Below are 12,267 nucleotides of genomic sequence, written 5' to 3' on the forward strand. Positions count from 1 at the left end.
TTGTTTAGGGTTTCGGGTGAGGTTTCGATTCGTATATTCCGAAACCCGAAACTTTCGGAAATCCTCTCAAAGGTTTCGGGCCCCATGTTTACGCCACGCTTTAGATCACGTGCCCAAGCTTTTTTTGTGGGGAGTTATCCAAAATTAAATGACCCAGCAGTCCTGCACCCAGCAGTCCCAGCACCCTAGCATCACCATGTTAAAAAATGGTAGCCGGATTTGTTGCCAGGTTATACGGTCCGGTCCAGTCTCAAAAAGACCGGCACGTGTTCTGCGCATATGATCCGGACGATTTTTTCGGTAATGATTATATTATTATTTATTGATTAAAAAAAAAGCTATTTTACCTAGAAATTTATATTAATTACCCTAGAATTAAAAATATATAAAACAAATATAAGTAAGTTGTATAATTAAACCTAAAAAATTTTTGGTCTGTTAACTAAAAAAAATTTTTATGTTAAATTATTTTTGATAATTTCATTTTATCGGGATGTATTTTTTTATTGGCAAAAAAATGGTATAAAGTTATTTTATGTACTTTTAATTTACATTATTTTACTTACTTTCGCTATAATAGATCATGTATTTTATTTGTAAATATAAATACTGTATAATTAACGCTAAATAGTTTGTTCTTATACATTACAAATATGAAATATTATTAAACATTCTATGTTAAAAGAAGAGTGTCCTTTTTCTGATTTAATATGTAAACCCATATGTAACCACCACCTTCTGATATAAGAGATACTATATAATGCCCAATTTCACAATTAAAAAATATATTCAAAATCTTCACTGCTGATAACTCAATATACAAAATTTTCCTTCATAAAATTTATTAGTAATATTTATAAGAGGTTAAGGAATTATATATGGTTTTTGTTATATCCTGCATAACTAATTGTCGCGTCAGATTTTCTGGTTTTTTTATTGAATGTCGGTGATCTTGTAATATTATTTTAGCGTTTGCAACATTTTTCAAAATAATTCCTTTTTCATTAAAAAATTTCAGTATAATGACACCCTTTACAAACTTTATTTTGTTGTTGATACGACATGTTAACAATTTTTTGGATATTTCGTAAAAAAAAGAAAGGTGGTGTGTGTAAAAGAATCGATCAGATCAATAAAAAGTTTTATAATTACTAAAAATAATCGTTCGGATCATGTGTGTAGATCATGTGTAACCTGGCAACAAATCCGGCTACATTGTGATTCTAGGGTTATCCAAATTAAAATATATCATTAAGAAACTTTAGCGGCTTGTGATTATATTTTAAAAAAATAATGATTTATAAAAAATGCAATAAATTTTTTATTTAATATTTGTAAAAAAAATTAAATTAATATTTAAATGGTATAAGTAAATTATTTAAAAAAAATGAGCTTAACATGAATATATGATATGCAACAAATACTAAAAAAAAAAGAAATAATCAAAAATATTAGATTAACAAAATTAATTAATAGAGGAGTTTTGAAAATAGTGGAAAAGAGATTATATTGTAAATTGTTTATTAACAAATGCGTAATCGATGATTGAGCTCGATCAAAACTTAATTGATCACGTACATTGTATTTGCATTTATTATTTACTTACAATTGTTAAAAGCCATACTAATAAAGTTTAAATGATATTTTCATTATTTTGTTAAACCCTATATTTTAAAGTTTGAATTAACTTTTGTATACATACGCATTTGATGATAATTCATTCCAAAATTGTTTTCATTATAGAATAATAAAATACAGAACTTTTTAAATAAAAATCTTTTTGTAATAAATCTTTTATTATTAATATGAAAAAAGTGATTTAACAGGCCTGACATTACAGTGCTCGATTATTGATTTAAATCATTCAATAATCAAGTATTATTGACTCGAATAAATTCCTATTTTAAATATATTAAGAATATTCTTTATAAATAATTGTTTATTATTATTCTAATATTTATTTACTGTTAGTTATCATTATCATTTCAAAATTTTATTATTCGAGCCAATTTTAAATTATTAATAGGAACCAAACACAAATTCTTAATTCAAAATTGGGAGATACAGTAATTTGACATAATATATTTTATGTAAACTAAGTTTATTGACTTTCTATAGAAAAATCAAAACTTCTTTGTACGTATACCAGATTCCTATCTTGTTTACTGAAAAACGCGTGGATTCAAATCAAATTTTCTTTTTAGGATAGTCACATTAACACGCCAAGGGCAATTGGTTCTCAAAAGTCGGAAAAGGAAGAGAATAAGAAGGATGTAAACATCACGATATTTTATCATCACAGTAATTTCTTCATAGATAATAATATTAGCGGACGTAATTGCTAGAATATCAACAATCATTGCCATTTTAACCTTAAAATTAATAAAAAATAAATAATTTCTTTTTAGATTTAAACGTGAGCATTCGTAAAAAAAACTATTTTTAATCAAATAGAAACGAAAAATCGCATTGGTAGAAAAGTTCGTATAGTAATTGGTACTATTAAGGCTCGAAATAATCATCCGTTAAAAATTATTTACTGGCCGAAATACCTATAATTAATTTTTTATACAATAAAATCACTTCATCAATCGTTAATAAAACTATTTGTTTTTTTTATTTAAACTTTGTGTAATGCATTAATTCTGGCCAAATTTTAATGCCGGTTAAAGATTAGGTTTTAACGAGTAATTTTCCAGAGTGAAGCGAAGGACAATATATGTCTACGCACTATGAAAACAAAATCGATCACGTGAACTTTTCTGTCCGCCATGTGATCGTCACCAAATGAAATCGCAAATTTTAGTTTTTCACTCCGGACTTACGATGGTTCCCGTCGTTTCCTAATTATATATACAATGAGATTTGAATTAAGCAGCTTTAGTTTATATTAGGGATTAGAATCAGCGATTTAATCACTTCCATCTCTAAATTTTTTTTTCTAAAGAAAACCAATCTGATTCTGAACCAGACTTCAAATTCTAGCAAAATGGCTAGCAACTAGGCGATGTCAGATCAGCCAATATGTAAAAAATAATTCAGAATCGAATTGGTTCAATTTGATTTACTATTATTGCTTCGCATTTTCGTTAATCTTAGTTCGGTTGGATGCTAAAGAGAAATAAATAATAAGTAAAATATATGACAAACCATCAGCGAACCATCATTTAATTTTCTTTCAAACAAGCCAATTTGAGGTTCTATTAATTATTTAAAATAGAATTGTTAAATTATATAATGACCGATCAATTAAATAAAACCGCCTATCTGGTATTGTTGACTTGCCGCTTACACTCATCATTATTTTTTGTATAATGGTCTTATCAAGAATGAATTTTTAAATCAATTTGTGAGGCAGTTTTTCGTTGAAAAGAATTGAGTTTTTTAATATAATATTAGTTATAAGTACGTAACGCGGCATAACTTGTATAATATTATGAGAGAAATCGTAGAACAAGTAGATCTTTTCTTTTTGGATAATTCTAGCCAGCATTGCATAATGCTGGCTCGTATTTGTTTCCCTTAATCTATTTTCGAAGTCTGTTACAAATTAATTAAATTTGTTTTGTTTCTAGGCGTACAGAGAACAAAATCAGCCCTGAATATCTGTGTAATCAAGATAATCAAATCAAAAATAAAACCAACCTGCATTTAATAAATTTTGTGCAACATTTTCAATTCGTGTAAAGAAAATTTAGTTATAAAATATGATCATCAAAAATTTTGTAATCTTTTTTACTTGTAAAAATAATTCCTTTTAAAAAATGGGTATATTAAATAATAAAACTCAAATTCCAATAGAGTCTGAATTAAGTGATTCAGACATAGTAGGCCCCAACCATAAAAATTGTTCTTACTGTAATCAACCGTTTATTGAAGAAGTATGGTGTAAAACATGCGACCCATACAAAATAATTGAAGGATGGACAAGCGAAAATCCCGATATTGATAAATTCATCAAAGATACGATGTACGCAAGAAAATATGGAACATGGCTTGAATGGGTACCATTTGATAGGTTTACAAATATAGAACAAATTGGCGAAGGCGGATTTTCTAAAGTATATTCTGCAACATGGGAAGATGGTAAGGCAGAGTATAAATATGAACATGGAAAATGGAAAAGATTAAATTCCAAACCAATTAAAGTTGCTTTAAAAAGATTGAATAGTTCACATGAAATGTCAATTGAATATTTAAATGAGGTATAATAATTATTATTTCATTATTATTTTAAATTACAATTATTTTTCATTAATTTTAAAATTTTTTATAGCTTAAAATACATTGGGATGTTTATTTAGAAGAAAATTTTACTTTGGGATTTTATGGAATGACCAAAGACCCAGTAACTAAAGAATTTATGATGATTATTGAGTTTATGAATGGAGGAAGTTTGAGAAGTATTCTTTTAAATGAATTTAACAGAATTTTATGGAGCGGTAAAATTAGAATTTTAGGTCATATAACATTATGGCTTAATAACTTACACAAGTTAGGATATTTCCATAAAAATCTTCATAGCGGAAATATATTAATCTTTAATAACAGATATTATAATGGTCGTAATGGTTATATTTCAGATTTTGGATTAATTGGACCAGCAAATAAACAAAAATCAAATGATATGATATATGGCATATTACCGTATATTGCTCCAGAAATTTTGAATGGAAAACAATATACATCACCTTCAGATATATATAGTTTTGGTATAATTATGGCCGAATTATCATCCGGAAAACCACCTTTTTATAATAGAAAATATGATTTGAATTTAGCATTAGATATATGTAATGGACTTAGACCAGAATTTGGAAAAGGGACTCCTGAAATTTATAAGAAATTAGCTTATAGATGTATGAATTCTAATCCAAAACAAAGACCAAAAGCAGATGAATTAAGTAAAATATTAATATTTTGGTATCATTCTATTAATGGAGAAATTTTTGGTTACAAAGGAAGTGAAGTTGAAGCTATATTTGAAGAAGCTGATAGAGAAGTTAAAACTATATTTGAAAAAGCTGACAGAGAAATACCAAATATTACAACATCATATGGAAAAAATACTAGCCAAATATTTTCATTTAGCAATTTACCAAATCCTAGTAATTCATCTATTGTTAATTCCTATTTTGAAGAAAATATGGATAATAAAGGTATTGTACTTGGTTTAAAATTGAATGTTAATTTTATTGTTAAGTAATTATTATAAATTTTTTTTTGTTATAATATGTTATAAAGATAACTCGGACAAGTATGAAATTTGTTCTCATTGTGAAAAACTGATTACTGAAGAATTATGGTGTAACAAATGTGATCCTCATTATATGATTGATGGATGGACAAGTGAATTTCCCGATATTGATAAGTTTATAAAAGACACAATGTATAATGCAAGAGATTATAATTATTATTTTCTTGAATGGGTGCCATTTGATAGATTTACAGGTATAAAGCAAATTTGTGAGGACGAATTAGCTAAAGTGTATTCTGCAATATGGATAGATGGTAAACCAGAATATGAACATGGAAGTTGGAAAAAACGTAAATTTAAATCTATGAAAATTGTTTTGAAAAGTTTAAATGAATCACAAGATATTTCACCTAAATACTTAAATGAGGTATGTTTCATTAAATTTATAAATACTTTTTAATTTTGATTCAGTTCTTGTAATACTTTTTTATGATTTTAGCTTAAATTTTATTGGAATACAAGTAAAAAGGGTACTATATTTAAATTTTATGGTATAACTAAAAATCCAAAAACTAAAAAAATTATGATGATAATAGAATTAACAAATTTAAAAAGGTTGAGAAATATTCTTACAAATGATTTAAAGAATATTTTATGGAATGATAAAATTTGTTTATTACAAAATTTAGCATTTTATCTTAAATATTTACATGAATTAAAATATTTTTATAAAGATCTTCATTGTGGAAATGTATTTCAAAAATATAATTACTATTGGATTTTAGATTTTAAATCGTTTGAGCAAACAAATGAACAAAAATTAGATGATAAAATATATGGAGTATTACCATATATTGCCCCAGAAGTTTTAAATGGAGAATCGTATACATTTTCTTCTGATATTTATAGCTTTGGTATAATTATGGCAGAATTATCATCTGGAAAGACACCATTTTATAATAGAAGCCATAATTCAAATTTAGCATCAGATATATGTAATGGACTTAGACCAGTATTTGGAAAAGGAACTCCTGAAATTTATAAGAAATTAGCATATAAATGTATGAATGCTAATTCAATTGAAAGACCAACAGCTGATGAATTATATCAAGTTGTAAATTTTTGGAATGATATTCTTAATGGTAAAATTTTAGGGTATGTAGGAAAAGAAATCAAAGTTATGTTTGAAGATGCTGATAAAGAAATACCAAATACTATTTCAACTTTATATGAATCGAATCCAGATGCTAAACTTACTTGTCAAGTATTTACATTTAGTAATTTGCCAAAACCTGTTAATTCATCTATTATTACTTCATACATTGATGAAATATATAATAAAGGTATTATTATATCTTTAATGTATTAGTCATAATTAAATACTTATATTAATTCATTATTTTGATCTTTAATAGAAGATAATCAGATTGATAATAAGATATGTTCTTATTGTAATAACCCATTTACTGAAAAATTATGGTGCAAAGAATGTGATCCATACTGTATAATAGAAGGATGGACTAGCGGAAACTTAAATATTGATAAATTTATTAAAGATTCAATTTATAATGCAAGACAAAGACTAAATCCTGAATTTCTTGAGTGGGTACCATTTGATAAACTTATAAATATAGAATAAATTGGCAAAGGTGGTTTTGCCAAAGTATATACTGCAATATGGATAGATGGTAAATCGAAATATGAAAAACTAAATGAAGAGAGTTGGAAAAAATTAGAATCTAAACCTATGAAAGTGGCTTTAAAAAAGTTAAATGGATCACAGAATATATCAGCTGAGTATTTGAGTGAGGTGCTGTATATTTATTTATATGTGTATTATTATTATTATTACTATTATTATACTCACTTATTTTAATAATAGCTTAAAGTATATTGGGATATTTGTTTAAATTATAAAACCTATTTAACATTTTATGGAATGACAAAAGACCCAGAAACCAAAGAATTTATAATAATCATGGATTTTGCAAATGAAGGAAATTTGAGAAATACTGTTTTACATAATTTCAAAAATATTTCATGGAATTATAAAATTAACTGGTTATTTGATTTAGCGGTGGATCTTAAAAATATGCATAAATTGGGATATTTTCATAAAGATTTACATAGTGGAAATATATTACGAAAAGATTCTGAATTATATATTTCAGATTTTGGATTATCTGAACCAGCGAATGAACAAAAATTAGATAACAAAATATATGGTGTATTACCATATATTGCTCCCGAAGTTTTAAACAAAGAACCATACACTTCATCATCTGATATTTATAGTTTTGGTATAATTATGATCGAATTATCATTTGGAAAACCACCATTTTATAATAAAAAGCATAATTTAAACTTAGCACTAGCTATATGTGATGGACTCAGACCTGAATTTGGAAAGGGAACTCCTGAAATATATAAGAAATTAGCATATAGATGTACGAATGCCAATCCAATTAAAAGACCAACAGCTGATGAATTATTTAATATAACAGAATTTTGGTATGATTCTATTTATTACTTTAAACAGACACGAGAAGAAGAAAATTTTGGATATACAGGAAAAGAAATTAAAACAATATTTGAAGAGGCTGATAAAGAAATACCAAATATTACAACATCTTATGAAAAAGATCCTGATGCTATATATACTAGTCGAGAATTTATATTTAGCAAACTATCAAGGCCTGTTAATTCCTCTATTATTAGTTCGTATCTTCAAGAGGAAAAAGTTGATGAAGGTATTGATTTGCTGTTTGCCATGAATTTAAAATAATTAATCTAATTAAATTTATTGATTTAGTAGTAAACACCCAAGATTCTCAATTAGTTAATTTAGATGTTAAGAGGTAATATAATATAATTAAGGTATACATTTTTAAAGTAAAATATTATTAATTTTATATCTTTTATATTTAGGTTTTTGTGAGGAGGTCAGATAAGGTAATGATATTTAAATTAAGATATATCATGTGTTAAGAAAATCTTTTGGCTTGTGATTATATAAAATTTTACTTAAACTTTTTTTTAAAAATGTTTATCTTTTTTTTTCTCAAAAATAATTATAAGAATATAATTTAACGTAAATTGTTAAAAAAAATAAACTTAATATGATATGCAATGAAATTAACAATATTCTAAACCACATTTCGCAGACAAACTGTACAACCAAAATTTTCATAATCATATAAATACCTACTGATTGTTGGTCATTATTAACTTTTGTTGTAGTTTGTACTAGTCGTACTAGTCATATATCTAAAATGTCAAATGATCAGTGGATAGTCTATCTACGATAAACATCTTTCGTTGGGGCGAAAAATAAAGTTTTTGATGCAGATAATTTTGTAAAATTACTAGAACAACATAAAAGAGATAATGCCGAATTTCATTTGCAATAAAAATTAATAATATTACAAATGAATTTGAATCAGCAATCTGGATGTTTCATGATCAAAAGATAAACTATGCTAGATTCTGTGATAAAATTGAGTTTTAAAAATAGTGAAGAGTAGTTATGTTGTGCCCAAAGTTGCGATCTGCCCCAATTTGAAATTGGGGCAACTTCATTTTGCCCGAAATTGAAATTTCAATTTTGGGCAATCCAACTTGAAATTTCGAAATGGGGCACAGACATTTTATTGCCCAAAATTTTGATTTTTGATCATGTGACTTATATGATCATCAAAAATCATTGGCTTTCAATTTGTTTGTGAAACAAACTAATCTCTTTTTTTATCAATCTTTTTTTTTCGCGTCTCTGACGTCTCTTCACCCTAAAATTTTTTAAAAAAATTTTTTTATCATGAAAACAGAAGAATTTTCTTTTATTAGTAAAGATACTTTTAATAAATTTATTGATAAATTTATACAAAACAGTAAATCTAAAACATCCGAAAAGCAATTTATAAATAGACGCCTTTATGATGAAATAAAAAAGTTCTTTTAGATCCTGTTTCTACATTATGGAATGCAGACTTTCGTTATTGGTGTAGAAAGAATTTCATTTTATTAAATACTGGAGGTGATTCTATTGTATGTAAAAATAATAATAAAAGAACAAAAGCAGCTTTAGATAAAGAAGGTAAATCTGCTAATTTTTTACCAATATTAGTCTTAGAAGAAATGTATAAAACAATTTGTTTGGAACATGTACAAAATGTTCATTGTGGACAAAAAAATTTGTATAAAAAATTAAGAAGCAAATGGTATGGGGTAAAAAAGAAAATTATAGAGGAGTTTGTGAATCATTGTGAATTATGTGTACCACGCAGAACTATGTCCAAATCCACCTTAGCAGCAAGACCTATAGTTGCAAAAAGATTTCTTTCGAGAGTACAGGTAATTTTAATGTTTGATTTTTAGCTTAACAAAGATTCTGATATATTTAATGAAGATTCTGATGATTCTAACGAAGATTCTGATGATTTTAACGAAGATGCTAATAATTTTAATGAAAATTCTGATGATTTTAACGAAGATTCTAATAATCTTACTGAAGATTCTGATGATTTTAACGAAGATTCTGATGATTTTGATGAAAATTCTGAAGATTTTAGCGATCTTAATAGCAATTTTAACAAAAATAAAAATATTAAGAAGGTAAACAAAAAAGTTATATTCTTGATTAAATTTTTCATTTATTTTAATAAACTTTTTTTTCAATTTGTACTAATAAAGCAACCTAAACCTAAGCGAGTATCTAATGTTGATTCAAGTACATTATTTCAATTAAAACCTCCACAAATTAATAATATCACTTGGGAAGAAATTAATGCATCATGGGAAGGCATGTTTGAATATAATAATAAATTAAGATTAGGCGTAATGAAAAGAGACACCTTAGCATGTTTACGTGATTTAAAAGTAATGCGCGAAACAAACTCATTTGATAATATTTTATTAAATATTTGGGAAAAAAAATTCAACAAGTGGCTTAATGAACTAGATAATGTACAAAATGGGAGTTGTAATAATTTCTATTTTTTAATTATTATATTTAATTTATATTTAATTAATTATTTTTATTTATTGTTATTTTTTTAGTCTGAAACAATGAAGCTTCAACATCTTCAACATCACATAAAGAAACTATATCATCTCATGATTATATTCGCGATGATGCAAAAATGAATAACTAAAAATATAGAGATGACATGAAAATATTAATGGAGAAAAAAGTTAAAAAGAAAGATATATTTAAGGTTAGTGATATTGTTAATCTTAAAATTCCAAAGGCAGATAAAGGAAAATTAGGACGCAGTCATTTACCTTGTAAGATTTTAAAAGTTAAACCTAAAGGCTTTTACAATTTGGGATGTTTTGCAGGAGCATTAAATGTAAACTATAAGGGAAATTGTTTGGAATCAACTGAATTAACTTCAATGGCTGAATTAACAAATATTCCAAACAAGGTAGTAACTGTTACAGAAGCAGTTAGATTACAAAGTAAAGTAAATTCAGTTAAATGCAAATGCCCTAATACAAATTGTAGTACTATGAAATGTGCATGTAAGAAATTAAATTTGTCTTGTAATATTAGATGTCATCCTGGTAAAACATGTCATAATCCTTCTTTATAATAATTAAAAAGATATTATAATTTGTTTATTTTGGAATTTTAATAAAGTTTTCTATTGCAAAAATTTAAGATAAATTTTATGACATATTAAATATTTAAACATTAACAACTAAAATATAAAATAAAAGATTCAAATGTTAAATAATTAAGTGATTAAAAAAAATTAATTAAAAAATTGCAACAATATAAATAAATGTATAGAGTGAAATTAAGATTTTTAATTTTATAGAAAAATAATAGCTAACTTAAAGTCTTACTATATTAACCTTAATTTAAATTTGGGGCAAATATAGTTATCGGGACTATGGTGCCCCAAGTTAACTATTGCCCAAATTTTAAATTGGAGCAAATTAAAATATCGGGCTTATGGTGCCCCAAGTTAACTATTGCCCAAATTTTAAATTGGGGCAAATATAGATATCAGGCCTTTGGTGCCCCAAGTTAACTATTGCCCAAATTTTAAATTGGAGCAAATTAAAATATCGGGCCTATGGTGCCCCAAGTTAACTATTGCCCAAATTTTAAATTGGAGCAAATTGAAATATCAGGCCTGTGGTGCCCCAAGTTAACTATTGCCTAAATTTTAAATCTGGGCAAATATAGATATCAGGCCTGTGGTGCCCCAAGTTAACTATTGCCCAAATTTTAAATTGGGGCAAATATAGATATCAGGCCTTTGGTGCCCCAAGTTAACTATTGCCTAAATTTTAAATTTGGGCAAATATAGATATCAGGCCTGTGGTGCCCCAAGTTAACTATTGCCCAAATTTTAAATTTGGGCAAATTGAAATATTGGCCCTGTGGTGCCCCAAGTTAACTATTGCCCAAATTTTAAATTGGGGCAAATCGAGATATTGGGCCTGTGGTGCCCCAAGTTGACCATCACCCCAATTTAAAATTTGAGCAATAGTTAACTTGGGGCACCACAGGCTTAATATCTCAATTTGCCCCAATTTAAAATTTGGGTAATAAAATTGTATTGCCCCGATTTGAAATTTTAAGTTTGATCGCCCCAAATTGAAATTTTGATTTGGGGCAGATCATCAACTTGGGGCACAACAGTTATATTGTAAATTGTTTATTAATGCGCGTGAACGAACTGAACGATGATTGACAACTAAATTTATCACGTGCATTGTATTTTATTGGCTAAATATTATTACTTAACGATTATCAAGTAATGCCGACTTAACTAAAACTAAATGTTGGAATTTATTACTTTAGATTTATATAGTTTTTACAATTGTTAAAGCCATTAATAAAATTTAAATGATACTTTGTTAAAACTCATGTTTAAAATTTAACTTTTGTATACATTCAAAACTTTTTTCATTATAGAATAATAACAAAATAAAATAAAAATTTGGTTGCAATAAAATTATATTTTTCATTGTTAAATTTATCATTCCGAAAAAGATTCTACCGATGTAATCTTAGTGATTAATAAGTTAAAACAATTTCAACAATGCTGATTTGTTGC

The 12,267-nt window shown here is 26.3% G+C and overlaps 4 protein-coding genes across 4 annotated transcripts; all 4 read left to right on the forward strand.

Annotated features, from left to right (window-relative positions):
• Nucleotides 1-3,764: 3,764 nt before the first annotated feature.
• OCT59_018981 (uncharacterized protein) lies at nucleotides 3,765-6,836 on the forward strand (the record flags this gene model as incomplete). Its single annotated transcript, XM_066135733.1, has 7 exons — nucleotides 3,765-4,205; nucleotides 4,277-4,442; nucleotides 4,782-5,159; nucleotides 5,245-5,624; nucleotides 5,697-5,812; nucleotides 6,107-6,540; nucleotides 6,613-6,836. 7 exons carry the CDS (start codon nucleotides 3,765-3,767, stop codon nucleotides 6,834-6,836), a joined length of 2,139 nt encoding a protein of 712 aa, XP_066004996.1.
• A 108-nt stretch (nucleotides 6,837-6,944) lies between these two features.
• Nucleotides 6,945-8,135, forward strand: OCT59_018982 (uncharacterized protein; the record flags this gene model as incomplete). Its single annotated transcript, XM_066135734.1, has 5 exons — nucleotides 6,945-7,007; nucleotides 7,080-7,274; nucleotides 7,737-7,947; nucleotides 8,010-8,055; nucleotides 8,126-8,135. The coding sequence occupies 5 exons, from the start codon at nucleotides 6,945-6,947 to the stop codon at nucleotides 8,133-8,135; spliced, it is 525 nt and encodes a 174-aa protein (XP_066004997.1).
• An 876-nt stretch (nucleotides 8,136-9,011) lies between these two features.
• OCT59_018983 (uncharacterized protein) lies at nucleotides 9,012-10,339 on the forward strand (the record flags this gene model as incomplete). Its single annotated transcript, XM_066135735.1, has 5 exons — nucleotides 9,012-9,084; nucleotides 9,147-9,290; nucleotides 9,582-9,808; nucleotides 9,887-10,072; nucleotides 10,253-10,339. 5 exons carry the CDS (start codon nucleotides 9,012-9,014, stop codon nucleotides 10,337-10,339), a joined length of 717 nt encoding a protein of 238 aa, XP_066004998.1.
• A 23-nt stretch (nucleotides 10,340-10,362) lies between these two features.
• On the forward strand, nucleotides 10,363-10,788 carry OCT59_018984 (uncharacterized protein; the record flags this gene model as incomplete). The annotated part of the gene is made up of 1 exon (XM_066135736.1): nucleotides 10,363-10,788. The coding sequence occupies one exon, from the start codon at nucleotides 10,363-10,365 to the stop codon at nucleotides 10,786-10,788; it is 426 nt and encodes a 141-aa protein (XP_066004999.1).
• Nucleotides 10,789-12,267: the final 1,479 nt, after the last annotated feature.

Source organism: Rhizophagus irregularis, chromosome 28 (genome assembly GCF_026210795.1).
Source record: "Rhizophagus irregularis chromosome 28, complete sequence".
Taxonomy (NCBI): Eukaryota; Fungi; Glomeromycota; class Glomeromycetes; order Glomerales; family Glomeraceae; genus Rhizophagus; species Rhizophagus irregularis.